The sequence below is a fragment of the Biomphalaria glabrata genome, chromosome 3, assembly GCF_947242115.1.
Source record: "Biomphalaria glabrata chromosome 3, xgBioGlab47.1, whole genome shotgun sequence".
In the NCBI taxonomy this organism is placed as follows: Eukaryota; Metazoa; Mollusca; class Gastropoda; family Planorbidae; genus Biomphalaria; species Biomphalaria glabrata.
Window position 1 is genome coordinate 35,085,321 of NC_074713.1, and position 17,321 is coordinate 35,102,641.

Genomic DNA, 17,321 nt, shown 5'->3' on the forward strand with positions numbered 1-17,321 from the left:
AAAGGAAAAACGACCTGAATTCGACTTCATGGCTCACGCCTCCTCAAACCGACATACTAATCACTCTGTTAGTGAGGAGCTTATGACTATAGAAGATTGTATATTTATATAGTTTGTTTCAAACTTGCTATAAAGCTGCGATCTATAAAGGGGACTAATGCAGCTTATACCACCACTTCAGTGAAGTACAATTTCTTTCCCTTGTTCAAGATACCAAACAAAACTATTAATTACCAATAGTTAATTGAGTAATTGGGTTTTTTTTTTATTGATTCTTGTGTTGTCAGGTTAAAGAAATAATTGTGCAAAATTTCAACTTGATTCAAGATTGGGTGTTGAAGAAAAAACTTTGAGAAACTTTTTACCAGACAGACAGACAAACTTGGTATAAGCTTTGTCATTAAAAAGTTTTCGATTCTGACATGTCCGAGGATGAAATTCTTCCAGTCTTCACTGGATTTCGAACTAAAGATCTCTTAAGCCTAACCCCTCAGCCACCTCGCACCCTAATAACTGATTAATGTTTGAGAATGTTGATTGTCTGTAGTATAAATGTGACTGTTAGTGCTTGTGTACTCTCAACAGAATAAAGTACTCTCCATGAAGGTCAGCATAGCTAACGAATAAAGTATGGACATGTCCTCCTTTTTGCCGGAAGTCTGTTGAAACAAATTATGTTTCTCTAATTAAAATCTAGATCTAGGCCTAATTAACTACAGATGACGAGTAAACTTTTTGTGGCATTTTTTATTGATTTCTTTTGAAAATATTTTCATTCATTTTAAATTCAACATCAATTTTAAATATTTTAATTCACATTTGAAAAAATAATGACACATTCTGAAAGCTAATTACAAACAAAAATTACAAAAGTAGGTAGATCTATATACACGTGCAAAAATATATACAAAAGTATTACAAATATACAACAAACTATAATATGAAACAGTTACGTAAATAAGAATGAAATAGAAATACATATATCCTGAAGTAGCGTTTCTCGACTCCAATTACTTGTTAGATTACTGGTACTTTCCTTTCTGAATAAACATGGCATGTTACTAATAATAGCAGCACTATATATATATATATATATATATAAAGGTTGTATACACCATTTGTTTAGGTAACCAAACTTCGAACTAATTAATGTTACATTTCTTTTTTATTGAAGCGATATCTAGTTTCAATATGTTCTAAGTCCACTTGACATAATGAGCATAATTTATTATCCCTAAAAAGATAAGGATCTATCTATTAAAAAATAATATTGATTAAAGGTCATCAGTGTTAAACATGTCAACTGAGCTACTGATTGGGGTAATTTGGATAATCTTACCACACGTAGACTCTATGACTGTTTCAGTCAAAAGAATGTTTCCATTAAGTAGATCTGCATTGTCTTCTAATTAGCATGATGTCAGCAGTCATATAACCATAACAGCAAATAGGAATTAGTTTAAAGTTACCAAGCTAAAATGTATTGGAGATTTCAGACATGGTAGAAAAACTATAAATAGCAAGCTTTTTTGTGTACAAACTAAAGGACGTGTTCAGTTGTTTTTCAAAAAGTTAAACGATAATTTGTGTGCTATTTTTTAACACTGCAGAATCTTTTTTTTTTTTATTCCTCCGTTTCTAATTTCTATTTAAGGTCCTTAACTTGTTAAGTTTCTTGTGACAATCTCCAATATGCTTGTGCAGTCCTTCCATCTGTCTATATTTCAATGTTTTTGTGTTAGGAAATTGCTAAACGATCAACTTTTAATAAATTGTTTCACCAAGTTTGCCATTTCGTGCATTGCTTCATAAATACCATCTCCGTTGACTGCGCATGCGCCTTGAACGAACCACTTCCTGTCTTTCATTTCTCTCAGACCTAGTCTGTCAGCAACTTCTGCTGTGGAAGCAGCTCCAGGCAAGTCTTGCTTGTTGGCCACTACAACCACAGGCACACCACGCATCTCGTCTGCTTTAATTACATTGAAGAGTTCCTCTTTTGCTTCTGGAAACCTAGAGACGTCTGCACTGTCGACTATAAACAAGAGGCCCTGAGAAGTGGATTTAAATAAGAAACATTTAGTTTCAATACCATTAATAATAATTTCACAATACTTTTAAAATAAAATCAATTAAAACTCCTATTAACAATGTTGATGGTGGTTTGGGTTAGGATTTGAGAGCGAAAGTCTGTCTTTTTTTAACGTGAAAGTTGCATACATAGACATATATTCCAAATGCAAAGTAAAGAATAACTTCCAAAAAAAAATGTGTGTGTGAAAAAATAATTTATTCCCGTCTCGTATTATCACGTGATAACTACCAAGTGTATGACACAGACTATTAGAGACGCACGTTACGTTAGTTTCTTCTCACTGCAAGACCAGAAGGCGGAGCTTCTGGCGTAAACATGAAAGAATTTTTTTTTTCATCACGTGCAGAAAGAAATGTATCAGCTCATCTCTTTCTACATGACTCTCTTGTCGTCATGTAACTGTTACTTTCAGCATGCGTAGCAATTTGATTCAATTTTCAAAGTCAACGTATTGTCCGCGTTCCAGTTATTTCTATAGAGTGTGCGCTTCGCAACCAAAAGCAAGAGATAATTCAGGCAATACCCCGTCCCTTTGTACCACATGACAACACACCGAACTTTTCAATGTCCAACTTTCCCGAATTCCTCTTTCAGAACAGAACACAACCTCCTCAGCTTGGTAGCTGACTGAGTTACCTCTCAGCCATCAAGGCCTAGATTCACTAGTACAGTCAACTTGTTGATTCTACTGCAGGGACATTCTCTTTCTCACATTGTGTTGATGTGCTTAGACCTACCTGCGTATTGACGTAGTAATGTCTCCAGAGAGCTCGAATTTTTTCCTGCCCTCCAACATCCCAGACTGTGAAGGTCACGCCCTTGATAGGGGAAACTGTCTCGACGTTAAATCCAATGGTAGGAATTGTGCAGACGTTTTCATTCAATTTCACCTGTAAACAAATTAATGTAAACCTTGAATAAATCAATGCAAATACAAAGATAATAATGAACACTTTTAGTTTCAAGGTAAAACTAGGTCAGTTCCTGCCACAGACCAATACGTAGAGGACAATAGGGGAAGCTAATACATTCAACAAGTAAATGGTTTTATCTAGAGGCATTTGAGTTGCTAATGACAGTACTAGCTATTTACTGAGTGGGTTAATTTAGTGAAATAATGTCAGCAGGAGGAGAAAAAGAGGGAGATGAAGTATGGGAGATAGATAAATAGATAGATGATAGATAGATAGATAGATAGATAGATAGATAGATAGATAGATAGATAGATAGATAGATTATCATATTTAAAGATAATAATAAGACATGAGTTTCTGTCATCCAACCTACTGCACAGACACGCGTGAAACTTTTCAAATCCTGGAATTTTACAAATATTACAATTTTCTTTCTCTTTGATTTGTATCTTTTATTTCTACAAGTCAATTCAGTACTTTGCATAATTGTAGGCCCCCGCTTCTTTCCCGCCCCCTCATCTTAACTTTGTCAACACCCTTATGCTGAACACGAATACAAATCAGTTTTGCTTACCTTGTAGAGAATGGTCGTTTTCCCAGCAGCATCCAGACCTAACATCAACACTCTAGTAGGAGTACCTGTCTGAAACATCTGCACAGCTTCGTACAATTTGGCAAGGAGAAGACCCATACTGAATGGAGGGGTGTAGTCTGGAAAATTGAAACACAGGCGCTTCTTAACGTATAGATCTGCTATATTTGTTTCAACGTTCTGAGAGTGCTGGCTTTGATAGCAGTGGAGTGTCCATGGCTGTGTTGGTAAGTTGACTCTAATTTATACCGAATGTCCATCGCTGAATGAAGCCATGGGAACAACATTGACGTATGGTACAGTGCTCTCATTTCATTCATGCTCAAAATCGCCAGCTGTATTACTTCCACGTTGTTCTTGTCCAGCTTAAAATGGAAATTCCCGTTAGTTTGTTTTTACAACAAGGCCAAGTAGATCTGTTTCTAAAAATAAACACCACTCTCTTAGTCATTTCCAAAAATAGATTACATCTAGATCTATATAAGTAGCTGAAGAAATTGACTTCATATACACATTATGGTTTATTAATAATTGAAGTTCGTTGTTGTGGCGAGATACACAGAATGTGTGCTAGTATAGGGTATTTATAATGACTCGATGTCTTTTTTTTTTCTAATCGTGTGACAAGTCAATACTAGACACCGAAACACTTGTGAGCATGCATGTAAAAAAAGTTGAAAATTAATTTTTGCTCTGATGCCTCATCTTGGCGTGGGCGTAGCCAGAATTTTTTTCAGGAGGGGGAAGCGAGGCGTTCGCGACTAGCAGACTACTAAATATAAGTACACAATGAATGTTTAGTAAAGATAGTCGTTCAGTTGCTGTTTTTTTTTTCGGAGGTAGCTTAAGTCATTCACTCTTTTGTACCAGAAATTATGCTCTTTCTGGACTTAGTGCACCATTAAGCGTTACTCCTGTATTCTGAACTTCAATAATGCATTTTATTGAGATGTCATCAAAGCTATTTTTTCTAAAAAAAAAAAAAAAAAAAGAGGAAGTCAAACATCAAATCAGCTATTCACTTTATAAATGGAATCCACCGACAGACAAATGTGTGTGATAACAACTTTAAAAGGAAGAATGTGCTATTATATTTATATTGCGTCATTGTTTGTTGTGAATGTTTTGTGAGAAAGTTCTTGAAAGGATGTGACGAAATAAACATTTTCTTTGTCTACTTGCATAAACAAAAAGTCTTTGTCATTATTATTGTTATTATTAATTAATAACTTCAGTATTTTATTTATTTATCTGTGACAACAGAACATGATGTCAACAAATCTTGTATGGTGCTCCAACGGTTCAATAAAATAATAACTAATCAGTGGTGGGCAAACTTTTTTCGAGCGGGACAAAAACTTAATGAAAAAAAATTTGACGGGCCATAATAAATTTTTATTTTTAAAATATAGAAATTCGTTGTTAGATTGACTGTTATCAAAATAAACTTCGTTGTTAGATTGACTGTTATCGAAATAAACTTCGTTGTTAGATTGACTGTTATCAAAATAAACTTCGTTGTTAGATTGACTGTTATCAAAATAAACTTCGTTGTTAGATTGACTGTTATCAAAATGAAATTCGTTGTTAGATTGACTGTTATCCAAATTCTATGGCGATGCAAACATTGCTCATATTCTCTAAGCATAGGAAATTCGGAAAACTGGATTTCGTAAAGCCTCTGCAGAACTATATCTACATTTTGACAAATAATGAATTATCTCATTAAATTTTTGAGATGATTGTTAGATTTTTAAATTAATTCAAATCTGGTTTCAGTACCCCACAGAAGCACATTAAAAGGCATATTGAAAATATCTAAATCTTTTTTTCAAAATCACTAACGTCTTCTCTCAAATTTGCCATCAATATAAAAATATTTTCCTACTTATATCTTAACATTTGATTTGTTTATGTGATCGGGGGGGGGGGGGGTCGGTGTAGTTTTTATTGAAAATCAAATCTTTCAACTGTATTATTGATATTAGATATTATTGATATGTTGCTTTGTAAGTGAACTTTTTATTCTTTATTACAAAACAAGTGGGCCGGATCGAATCTTTCCGCGGGGCCTAGTTGGCCCGTGGGTCGTAGTTTGCACATCACTGGGTCACCAAGGGTCCAGCTCCAATGAATAGTATTGGACAGGCGTGGGCAAATTACGGACTGCGGGTCACATGCGGCCCGCCGGAGTGTTTTAAGCGGCCCGCGGACACCTACAGAAATTAGGTGTGACCACAGTATACACATTTACTACTGCAAATATATGAAAATATTTCTAAATAGCTCTATAAATTATTGAAACTGTCTAATTATTAACAGTTTTAAGTAAACGATGTTTATTCTTATTGGCTGTATTTCAATACACTCAGTCTCAGGTGGCAAGTGTAACAACCGATGGAGCTCGATCTTTGACTGAGAAAAACATTTTTTTTAACAGGAAAGTTTACACAAAGCTGAATAAAATTTTAATATAAATTGAGCATGCAGATCTTAATAATTTAACTAATTAGTATTGGGGGACTTAACCATTAGCAGTTCAGTTCCGAAAAGTACTTGAAGATTTAGAAACAAAATAGTCTGATGGCTGAAATATTAGCGCATGTTAAATCTTTTAAATCAAGTCTTTCCAATTTCTTAAGACAAGCCAATAAAAACAGGCTTTGTCATTTTCCTTTGCTGAACGGTGAAACTATTTCTAATAATAATAACAAGGCCTCTCTTCGAGTTCAAAGATTAATGAGGAATTCAGTCTTTCCCTTTGCTACGCAGACCCAGCTGTGGCCTACATATTTTGCTTTATCTATCGCAGGCTTGACTATTGTCCGCCGGTGGTCGATTTAGATTTTCTTTTCACCGTCTACGCCTGTCATCGGCAGCGGATTTTCCTTTGGTCTCAAATATGTATCCCGCGGCCTTTGCAAGTTAGAGAAACTATTTCTAGTGAAATGGTTAAAAGTACAAGATTCCTTAATTGTGGAATTTATAAAAGCAATTATTAAGACGCCAAGAACCAGTTTTCAATACCATCAGCTCATCATTTAGCGCAGAAACTGATTCTGCTCCAGAGGGCATAACTCCAAGCAAATTATGACCTGAAAGAGAAGTTCCAGTCATTTCTTCCGCGGGAGTTTTAGGATGCCAGAAGCTGTATTTCCACACTTAAAAAACTTTGCTGCTAAACTTTCACATTATTTGGATACAAATACACATGTGAACAAGTTTTGTTTGTGGAGACTAAGCAAATGTAATCACAGGTCGATGCTGACTGACTCAAATTTAGCAGCAGTCACAAGGATAACAACTAGCAAGCTTGTTTCACTCTTTGGGAACGTTACGCACGAGTGTAAACAGTTAATACTTCACATTATGTAGAACTGTGCGTTTGTGAAATGTTGTGATGTAAAAAAAAACAATGGCATTTTTTTTCAATTGTAAAAATGGTTGTAAATTGCTCAATTGGGATTGTGAAAATGGAAAAGTTAATGTAATATACGGTATAAATATGAACTAAAAGACATTATACACAGTCAGCGTATTTTTCAAACTTGTAAGTACATAAATTATATGCGACCCCCCATTCCCAAATTTTTCTTGATGTGGCCCCCGATTAAAAAAGGTTGCCCACCCCTGGTATAGGACATAAGTGAAGGTACATGTGTTTAATGAATATTATTATATAGGTCTGGGCTTATTTACCTCTCCGTTCAGAGTGACCCCCCATTTGTTTAGATTTATTTTTTTTAGAAACAATCATGTCTGCGACCTTTCGCAATGTCTGGGATACTCTAATGAAAAGCAAGTTTCTTCGACGTGGAATTCCATTTATTGTAGGTTTATACTATTACCTTTATGATTATGTCATTAATAGATCAAGATTGAGCCTATTCATACTATAAATGCTTTTAAATTTTAAGCCATTATCATGATTATCATTTAAATATTTAAATCATTAATGTCATTATCATTGAATTCATGATGATAACTTGATCAAGACTTCTAGATCTAGCTAGATTCTAGTAGAATCTATTTACCTAGGCTAAAATGTCCTAGTAGACTGTCCTAGAATAACTAGTAACTAGATGATGATGAGTAGTAGATCTAATCTATAAATAAATAAAAGAAAAATAGTATATAGATCACTAATTAACTTGCCACTACTTGTGACATTGTGTCTAGATTTGGCTACTAGCTAGTGAATCTAGACTAGTCAGTCAGTTGAGTCAGCATCCAAGACTTGCAAGCAGATATAAAATTGTGGCCATGACCAGGGAGCCATCAGTCTAACTTTGTTGTTGAGGGCTATGCCTTTGTCTTTCCAAATAGTTTTGCAGGTGCTGTGGTTAGGTACTTCGATAAACTGACCTAGATCCATTTTTTTTATCTCCCAAAAAATGGCTGAAAAGTGTGTCAGTACATTTTACCCTTTTTTTAGGGGTGGTCATTTCCATCAAAGTTTTAGCATATTGTATTTGATTTGAGGACTAATTATGATTACTTTTTGTAAACATAAGATATCAGAGATCATTTTTATTTGCTTTTGAAGCCAATCTGTTAAATTTTTCTTAACAAAAGTTTATGTGAAAGTTGACATTTTTTCCTATAAAAGTTACAACAATGCTGTTTGCTACAATAATTTATCATATTAAGAAATGTGTATATTTCAAATTTCATTAAATTCTCTTGGCGCACTTTAAAGATATTTGATATTAAAATTAACAAAGACAAAGAAGGGTAAAATTTTCTTTTTTAAATAAAATAAAAGTGTTTATGGTTACAACAATCTCACTAATTCTATTGAATTTAGCATGTTAATATATATATGTGTGCTAAGTTTGAACTTTGTAGCTTGGCACACTCTTTAGATATTAATTTTAAAAGTTGATGGTTAAAATCTATTTTTAGTAACAACCAACACTGTGATTTACTGGAAATGGTCAATTTCTGTCTATCACGAGCTATTTTTAGAAGCACACATAGGAATTTTTCATTTAGATTAACTTTTATAGTGTTTGAATGCTAGATTATGTAGAGGGAATGTGTCTTTATTATAATGACTTTGTAATCTACAAATTTTAAAGTAAAAGTTTAATTACTTTAAAAAATAATATTAAATATTACAATTTTTTTTTCATATTTTTAGCTCACCGAACTAATAATTTTTTTTTTCTGTGTCTTGTTTTTTTCTATTAATATACATGTAAATTAATAGTTAATAAATGAGTACATTATATTTTTAAAATGATGAGCTATTATTGCACAAAAATTCAAGTAAAAAATCTTTTAATAACTTCTAAAAAAATCGCAGGGTTTCTTTTTTATTTTATTGTCCGAAGCAAGAAATTTTTCATTTACAATCTAATTTTTAAAGCATTTAAATTAAGACATTTTAAAATGATTAATTGCCAGTGCTCTACAAAAAGGTTAAAACTGTTTTTTTATAAAGTTTATGAAACTTATAGTAATTAAATTTTAGGAAATATTTTTCTGCGCAGTGCTATTTTCATTTATAATTTATAAGAATTATCTATCTGATGCATATAAATAGATATTTAAATACAGTAGAATTATAATTAAACAAAATAAAACACAATACAGATCTCTGATTTGTTTTATTTGTGATTTTTGGGCTCACATGATGACAAAATCACATATATTTTTATTTTTTGTCGAAGGCTTTTTTTATATATTGATTAACTTTTTTTCAAAGATTTTATTGCTGGGTCTTATTTTTTAAATTTATTTTAACAGAATACTGGTTAATGTAAAAGAGTGTGAAGTTTCAACCCCATATCTTTAAGACTTTTTATAATACAGTTAATTTTAGTTCAACTGTCTGTTGTTTCGGTCACAGATTTTTTTTTTATTTACAAAGGCTAAAGAAGGCTCATTTTTGGCCACTAAAAATTTAATAACTTCCCTCACAATTAACTCAGCAATATAAAATTGGTATCATTGGAAAGCATTTCTCAAGCTCTATCTAACTAAATAGGTTCCATTGCATTGTGATCATTTTGAAATTTTTATCGAAGTACCTACTGTGGTGGACTGTGCAATTCGGGCCATTAGTTCTGGTTTGGTTCCCTCATCTGAAATGATAGTGCCAAGGTATTTTAAAACTACTGACACTTGTCAGCTTTTCACCTGCAATGCTTATGCCTCTTTTAAAACCCTGTTGACTATTGGCCATAATTTGAGTTTTTTCAGCATTTCTTGTCTATGTGCAGGACCAAGTCAGCTAGTTCTTACTTCTGTCCCTGCTAAGCCATCTATGTCATCAGCAAAGTGCAAGTTAGTAATTCTTCTTCCTCCAGTGCTTATAGTACCTTCATAGCCATCTAGAGCATTTTCAAATTATCCTTTCAAGGAATATATTGAAAAGTGTTGGTGAGAGTCGGCAGCCATGTCTTATTCTAACTGTGGTTTTAAACCAGTCCCCAATATTTTTGTTGAAGTACACCACACTAGTATCCTCCTTGTAAAGGTTTGGAATTACTTCTATAGACTGTATGATCTGATAGGGGAACTTTACTAATTTTCTTTTTGACTAGTACTGCTGAGGTGGACAATTGTAGTCAAACTAAAGTTTTCATTGGTTTGGACCTATTAAATTATTTTATCTTTTCCCTGTAGATTTTTGTGGGAGCTGGCTCATATTACCTGAAACAGTTTGCAAGTATTCGATACAAATTTCGACAAGGCAAAAAGGTATGAGCCTTATTTATTTGTTCAACACTCTTATTAAATCGATCACTCTGTATGTTTCTTTTATGTTTGAATCCATTTTTCAACCACTTCTACTCATAGTAATTGTAATCAAATTTTGCATACAAGCTCATGCTTGATGACAATAAAAAAATCAACCAATCAGTTTTAAAATCAATTAGTCATTATTAATTAATTTTGTTTTTATATATGTACTAAGCTAAGGGGAGATACGTTGTATGTGGCACTTAAACTATAGCACTACATGCATATGTGATTTCTCTTGGTGAATGGTAAGGCCAAAGTTTGGAGCACAAATCTAAATTATCATTTTCACAAAGGATTTTTCTGTTTACATAAAGACTACTAAATAGTTTTATCTTTTGTAACCTTAAGACATTGTGATCTATAGTAAATGTTATTGTTTTGTTTTCTAGAGTGATAACTGTATTCCACTCATTACAATGGTTTTGTGAACCTATACTGCCTATTAAAGAAGTTACAGACTTAGTAACATCTGTAGCTTCAGTCTTGTTATTGATGGATTGTATGTTATATGATTTGCATACATTAGAAAAATGGTTCATTTTGTGGCATTTGTGACATATTTTACCGTAAGCTGGACACTGGTTTGGTAAATGTTGTCTGCCACAATTGCCGCAGTTCAAGGTTGATTTCGTTCTACTAAAGTTCTTTGTAGCTGAAGACACCGCTTGAACATCAAATTCTTCTTTCATGACTTTGAGTTGCCATTCAGTTGCTTCCGCTGCTCGGCAAATGTTTTCAGCTTTAACAATGTTCACATCAGGTTCTATTAAAAGTCTTGCTCTTGTGCTGTCATTTCTTATACCGCCTACTATTTGGTCTTTAATTAGTGAATCTCTTAGTGACTCAAATTCACAAGACCTTGCCTTGAGTTTGAGATCGGTCAAAAAGCTGTCAAAGGTTTCTCCTTCATTTTGACTTCTCTTGAAAAAAATATGCCTTTCAATCGTTATATTCTTTCTCGGAAGGCAGTATTGTTCAAACTTGTTTAAAATGCAATTCAGTGTATGAAAAGACTTGCTGATATCACAGTCTTCACACTCATCGTCTGTCCACTGGAATGTATTGTATACTTGGACTGCTTGGTGGCCAATACCATGTAGTAAAGTCATGGACTGTATTTCTTTACTTTTAGTATAAGTCCACTTGCTATGGTGTAAATTTGAAACGACTGTTTAAAACTTCTCCAGTTTTCTGCAACATTTCCATTAAATTCCAGCGGTTGTGGCGGGTGGAGTCGGTCCACCTGACACCATGTAATAGTAGGCTAGTAGAGACTAACAAACACTTTCTTGTCTGTTTAAATGCTGCTTTATTCATGTTAGATCGTCCATATATATAGGCCTAAAAGGAATTTAATTATCCCCCCTATCTGTTAATTAGCACATTCTTTCGACATGCCAGCAATGTGGGTTACTGGGTTACAATAACAGGACGGGCCTGACAAAACAATAACATTTACTATCACAGACATCAGTGGTCAAAAAGGATTGAAGAAGTTTCAGACTAAAAGTTGAAAATAATAAATAATTTTAAAAAATAAACACGTCACCGATATTTAAATGCACTAAAAAGTAGAAGATAATTTTTGTAGTGAAAAATCAATGCATTAGTTATGAACCTCACTTTAACTCATACTAAACACACCCAACACTTTGATTTTTCACTACCAAAATATTTTTTGGTACTTAGTTTTGATATAAGCCTGTGCCGTAGAACAGAGACAGCAGTGGTCAGGGTACTAAATTACTTACTTCACAATTCCGACAAAGGCCACATATCAATTCTTTCCATGCTGGACTTGTCCGCAGCCTTTGATACGCTAGACCATGAAATTATGATGGCCAGATTTTCTGCAACTTTTGGTTTAGCAGGAGTCATCCTAAAGAGGCTTGGATCCTACCTGACAGAACGCACCCAAAGTGTCATTGTTAGCGGGGCGGAATCAACAAGCTTACTTTTGAAGTACGGAGTACCCCAAGGATCAGTTCTAGGCCCAGTACTGTTCACTATGTATACATATTCACTCAGCGGTGTCATACGGCCAACCGGCATCTTATACCATTTCTTTGCCGATGACTCAGTTATACGATTCATCAGTACCCTCAGAGGTGTCGCATCTGGCAGAGAAAATCATTGGTACCGTTGCAAGGGTGAGCGATTGGATGGTTGAAAATAAACTCAAGATGAACAAAATAATTAAGAAATAATTAAGATTGGCACTAGGAACAATGTCTCAAAAGTTGAAAGCACAGATTCTCTCTTTATCACGAACTGCCATGTTCCTTTTGTCCGTGTAGTGCGGAATCTTGGAGTTTTCTTCGACTCAACACTATCTTTCGACCCACACATAAGTCAGCTCTGCAAAGGTCTTTATCTGCAGCTGCGCAGATTAGGCCAGATCCGACCATATTTAACAACGGAGTCAACAAAAACGATAGCTGTGGCATTCATACTCTCCCGCCTTGACTACTGCAACGCCGTGCTAGCAGGTATACCTGATGACTAAATAGCCAAGCTGCAACGTATACAGAACAACGCCGCTCGAATAGTCCTTAAAAAAACTAGACAAGATTCTGCTACTACGCTCTTGCGCACGCTCCATTGGCTTCCAGTGAAAACGAGAATTGATTACAAGGTCGCCACACTTTGTCATCAGTGTAATATAACAATGAGATGCCCTTGTACCTTAGTGAACTGATTACTCCATATGTCCCCCAGAGAGCCCTGCGCTCAATGGACATAACGATTTTAGTAGTGCCACGTTTTTCCCTCAAAAGCTACGGTCTGCAGGCTTTTTCAGTTCACGGACCAAAGGTTTGGAACTCACTCCCCATTGATGTCAGACAGACAACATGCTACACCACTTTTAAGAAAAACATTAAGACCTACTTGTTTAAAACTTTTTTAGATTAACTGTCATTTTAGCTCTCGTGTTTTTGTTTGTAATGTTGTTACAGCGCCTTGAGCCTACATTTTGTTTGTTAACAGCGCTTTATAAATAAAATTATTATTATTATTATTATTATTAAGCCTTGATTTTCTTTTACTAGCAGCAGACATTTTTTAAAGCTGTCTATATATTGTTTGTTCTTAGCTCACTCCTGAAGAAGCTGAAAAGCTAGGCATCAAAACTGTTGATGCTGACGCTGTCTGTGAGGAAATGTTAAAAGTAAGTAAGACATTCTCTTGGTTTTGATTGAAGTACTTACAAAATATTGTCAGATCAAAAGTTTAAAGCTGTTCATATTTACATGGATGTTCCACAAGAGAGGTATTCATGTTATGTTCATAACTTTATCTTGCTATTAAAAACTATATTATTATCTTCTCAACTCCTCCAAGGTGCTTGAGTCATCAGTGAGTAAACTATTTTTGATTTATAAGCTCAAGAACAAAAAGATTCTTTATATCTGAAATGTTTATTTTATCTTATGGTTTCGTCTCGTTCTTTTTCCACAAAACAAAGAGGTTTAACAGTTTTTCGTACAATTACTATTATTTTATAAAAATATTTTAAATAACTTTATTTGTCAAAAAGCATTGAATTTTAATTTTTTTATCTTGGTCCTATAGGAGATTGAAAAGAAAGACCTTGATGACTGGCAAAATATTCGAGGACCTCGACCTTGGGAGGATTCCAAGACCATGCAGGCCCAGCAAAGAGAGAAGTCTGCAATTAGGTGATGAATATTTGTGAAGACAATTTCATATTGAGTCTTTATGTTTGGGAATGAACTTTTGGTGAATGTATATAATTGGTTCCCAGATGTTATGAGAAGTTTGCAAAGATATGAGAAGGAAAATGTATCAAATTAAAATGTGGCCTATAAGTATTTTTATTGTACAAATGTTAGAGATATGAATCTTTTTTTTTATTATACAAATTTGCAAAAAAACAGTTAACCTACAAGCAAGTAAGGCTAGTTAAAAACATTTTCTGCCATAATCTAGTTTTAAATTTATGAAAAACAAGTGTTTTCATAGCCCAGTTTAGTTTTTTTTTTTTTTTTTTGAAGGTTTGAATTATAATTAGACAACAGATGTTTAGGGCCTACAAGGGATTGCCTTGTTCTGATTCTCTGTTATTGTGCCAGAAGTTATGTTAAGGTCAGGGGATTCTTTAGGACCTGATTATCTATCATCCTTCTTTGTTACATTGACAGGTTAGATACTTATTATTTGTACAAGGATATTGGAATTGAAATGACTTGTTTTAAATACTTTTATTGATGTCAAATGTTTTTAATGTTAATATGTTGCAGAAATAAAAATGCAATGAAAATAAAATAATGAAATGAATTTTTTATAATTTCTATTAAAATTTACAGGGTTTTTAGTCGGAATTTTATAAGTAAAATTGATTTTTCCTCAAGATATTGTGCTAATTTTTTTTTTAAAGTCATCTTTAACTTGTCATATTTAAATCTTAAATGTGTAATTAGGTCAAAAATTATAACACATTGTGGATAGTTATGGCATTTTATTTTCACTCTAAGACTCTTGCAGGTGCAGAGAATAATGGTGTGAAATCATCCAGGCAGCCATTCCTGTCTTTAATTTCTAGTCAGTTGGAACATTTCATAGATACATGCAGTGCTGTCATTTCAGTAGTTTACATTTGAACTGGAGCACAAATCTCATTGAAATCATCTCATTTAACTTCAGTAGTAGCTTTAATGATTTATCTTAATTAATCATTTGTATTTTATTTTTTATTTACAAAATACAAAAAAAAAATTTAAAAAATCCAGTATATTCTATCAAGCATAAGGATTTTTATTTATTTTTCTTACTTCCAATTGAAAGAGTTCACATCATAAAAAATAGTTTGTGTACTTTACAATCTCTGAGACCAAAAGATCTAATGAGAGACAGTAGAAATGGCAGAAAATAAATATAAATAATAGATCAACATGATAAATGTACAAAAATAAATGTTTCAACAACGTACAAGGTATACATATGTAGCATGACTTAATGTGAAAAACAAATGAATGCTAAACTCATTTAACCCTATTTCAAATGCTCAGGAAGTTTACATTGGATTCAATTGCAATTAACTTTGTAACAAAGCTTCAATAAATAAACAATGATTGCACAGATTTCCAAAAATCATTACTACAGAATATGTTCAAAAGAGTAATAATCTATGAAAGAAATATTACATTTTATGGATAGAATCTATTGAGAACACAAATTTTGACACCATTTTCTTTTCAACCAAAACAACAAAAAAATAAACTTTTCTACATCAAATTTGGATTATGAATCAAACTTTACAATAATTCTAATATTAATTAGCAGTTTTTAACTGCTATCTAAATTTAAATGTTATTGTAAAAGAAAACTTAAATTAACAGAGAGAAAGTAATCAAAGTAAAAAAGTCATTAAATCACAGCATCAAAAAGTTGGATACTCAAAAAATATTGCAAATCTTGAACATGTCTACATGTTAAAAGCAAAATCTCGAAAATGTCTGAATCATGGGTGTGGTGCTCCCCCAGACCCCCTAGCTGGCAAGTTGCGGGGTGTCTACAGTCTTTCCACTAACTCCAGTAAGAACCTATTCTAGGATACACTAGACGTCTTCTGAAAGAATGAAGGGTCACAATCAAATAGATTAATAACATACACACACATAATATATATATATATGGTGGCCCGGGGGGGGGGGGTCTGAAAAAAATCCTGGCTACGCCCATGGTCAAAAGGTTAAAAGCATTACAGATCTGGAACATTGATACATGTGATGAGGACATCGTCATCTCTCCGCTGATACAGCATCTCTCCTTCAAATGTCACCAAGCCCTGTTTCCTCGCTCTCAACAACATGCCGACTAATTTATTTGATATTCTGGTGTAAGCTTCAAATAGTTGTCCAAATTTGATCATATAGCTTCCATTTAATCCTGGTGTACCTATGAGTAAAGAAAGCAGTGGATTTTATTTTTAAACTAATAATACAAAAGTAACACAATACTTTTTTTTTTTTTTTTTTAAGTTTTTTTTTTTCCCCAATGCAATTGCATAAAAAAAAAAATAACTACAATATCTTCCTCCAAAAGAGATTGTAAATTAAAAATGATCAAGGATATAATGTCTGTAACAATTATTTGTCGTCCCGAGACATGACGTTAAACTGCGCTCCTCTTTCCTTAGCACTTTTGGAGCTCAAAAGTGCCCTACTTCTTTTCTATCATTGTGTCTGCCTCCTCTTTTCCAAAGTCTGCCTTCATTGATCATCACACTGTCTCCTTAACTTTAAATTCTCACTACGTCCTAGACCAGTCCGTTTGCCGTGGACTGCGACGGGTAAGGGGGGATAAAGAGATCCTGGTGTTTGAGTGGTGGCTATCTGAGGATAAACCACAACAACACAATACTTTGGCTCCAAGTTCCCCTAGACCTGAGACCCAGATGGCCCGCTCTGGGTCAACCGGCTGGTCATGCCGAGCTACCAGCATAGGTCGTCGACCTATGCTGGAGGGCGGTGGCTGGAGGGTCAATCAGGGAGCTGCTGTATCGGACACACGTCCGATGTAGCAGCTGACTGAGTATAGCACCTGTGTAGCCCTGGCGGGCTCATTCTGGACATCCGAATGGCCCGTCCCCTTGTTGGACTCGATGGCGGGTGGGGAGCACAGGTGCCGAATTAACCAAAATATATAAGGACAAAAAAACACACACAAAACTACTTGCCCCAGACCTATGTCTGGGCAAGAAACGTCGAATTGACGATAAAAAAGAGGAAGCCCCAAAAAGCTGTGCCACCTGGCCATCATTTCTGGTGGTTAGGTGCACAGAGGAGGGAAAAAGCCTGACAAAGTTGAGCCCTTTTATTATCTATAAGGGACTCAAGTCAGTAGTGGGAGAGCCCAAGAGTGTGTCTAAGCTACACAAAACAATGGAACTCCTTGTAGAAGTAGACAGCAAGACACACTGTGATGGGCTTTTAAGATGCAGAAG

General features: G+C 34.2%; 2 protein-coding genes across 3 annotated transcripts; one reads left to right on the forward strand and one right to left on the reverse strand.

Annotated features, from left to right (window-relative positions):
* Positions 1-1,146: 1,146 nt before the first annotated feature.
* Positions 1,147-3,718, reverse strand: LOC106060154 (ADP-ribosylation factor 3-like). The gene is made up of 3 exons (XM_013217948.2): positions 3,584-3,718; positions 2,833-2,985; positions 1,147-2,051 (listed from the first exon to the last, which is right to left on the reverse strand). The coding sequence occupies exons 1-3, from the start codon at positions 3,698-3,700 to the stop codon at positions 1,758-1,760; spliced, it is 564 nt and encodes a 187-aa protein (XP_013073402.2). The 5' UTR covers positions 3,701-3,718; the 3' UTR covers positions 1,147-1,757.
* On the forward strand, positions 3,689-14,653 carry LOC106060156 (cytochrome c oxidase assembly protein COX16 homolog, mitochondrial-like). 2 transcript variants are annotated; one of them, XM_056024723.1, is made up of 4 exons: positions 3,689-3,828; positions 10,235-10,309; positions 13,449-13,523; positions 13,928-14,653. In XM_056024723.1, exons 1-4 carry the CDS (start codon positions 3,817-3,819, stop codon positions 14,036-14,038), a joined length of 273 nt encoding a protein of 90 aa, XP_055880698.1. In that variant the 5' UTR covers positions 3,689-3,816; the 3' UTR covers positions 14,039-14,653. The 2 variants fall into 2 exon arrangements, with proteins under 2 accessions (XP_055880698.1, XP_013073404.2); XM_013217950.2 differs by lacking the exon at positions 3,689-3,828 and adding an exon at positions 7,293-7,431.
* Positions 14,654-17,321: the final 2,668 nt, after the last annotated feature.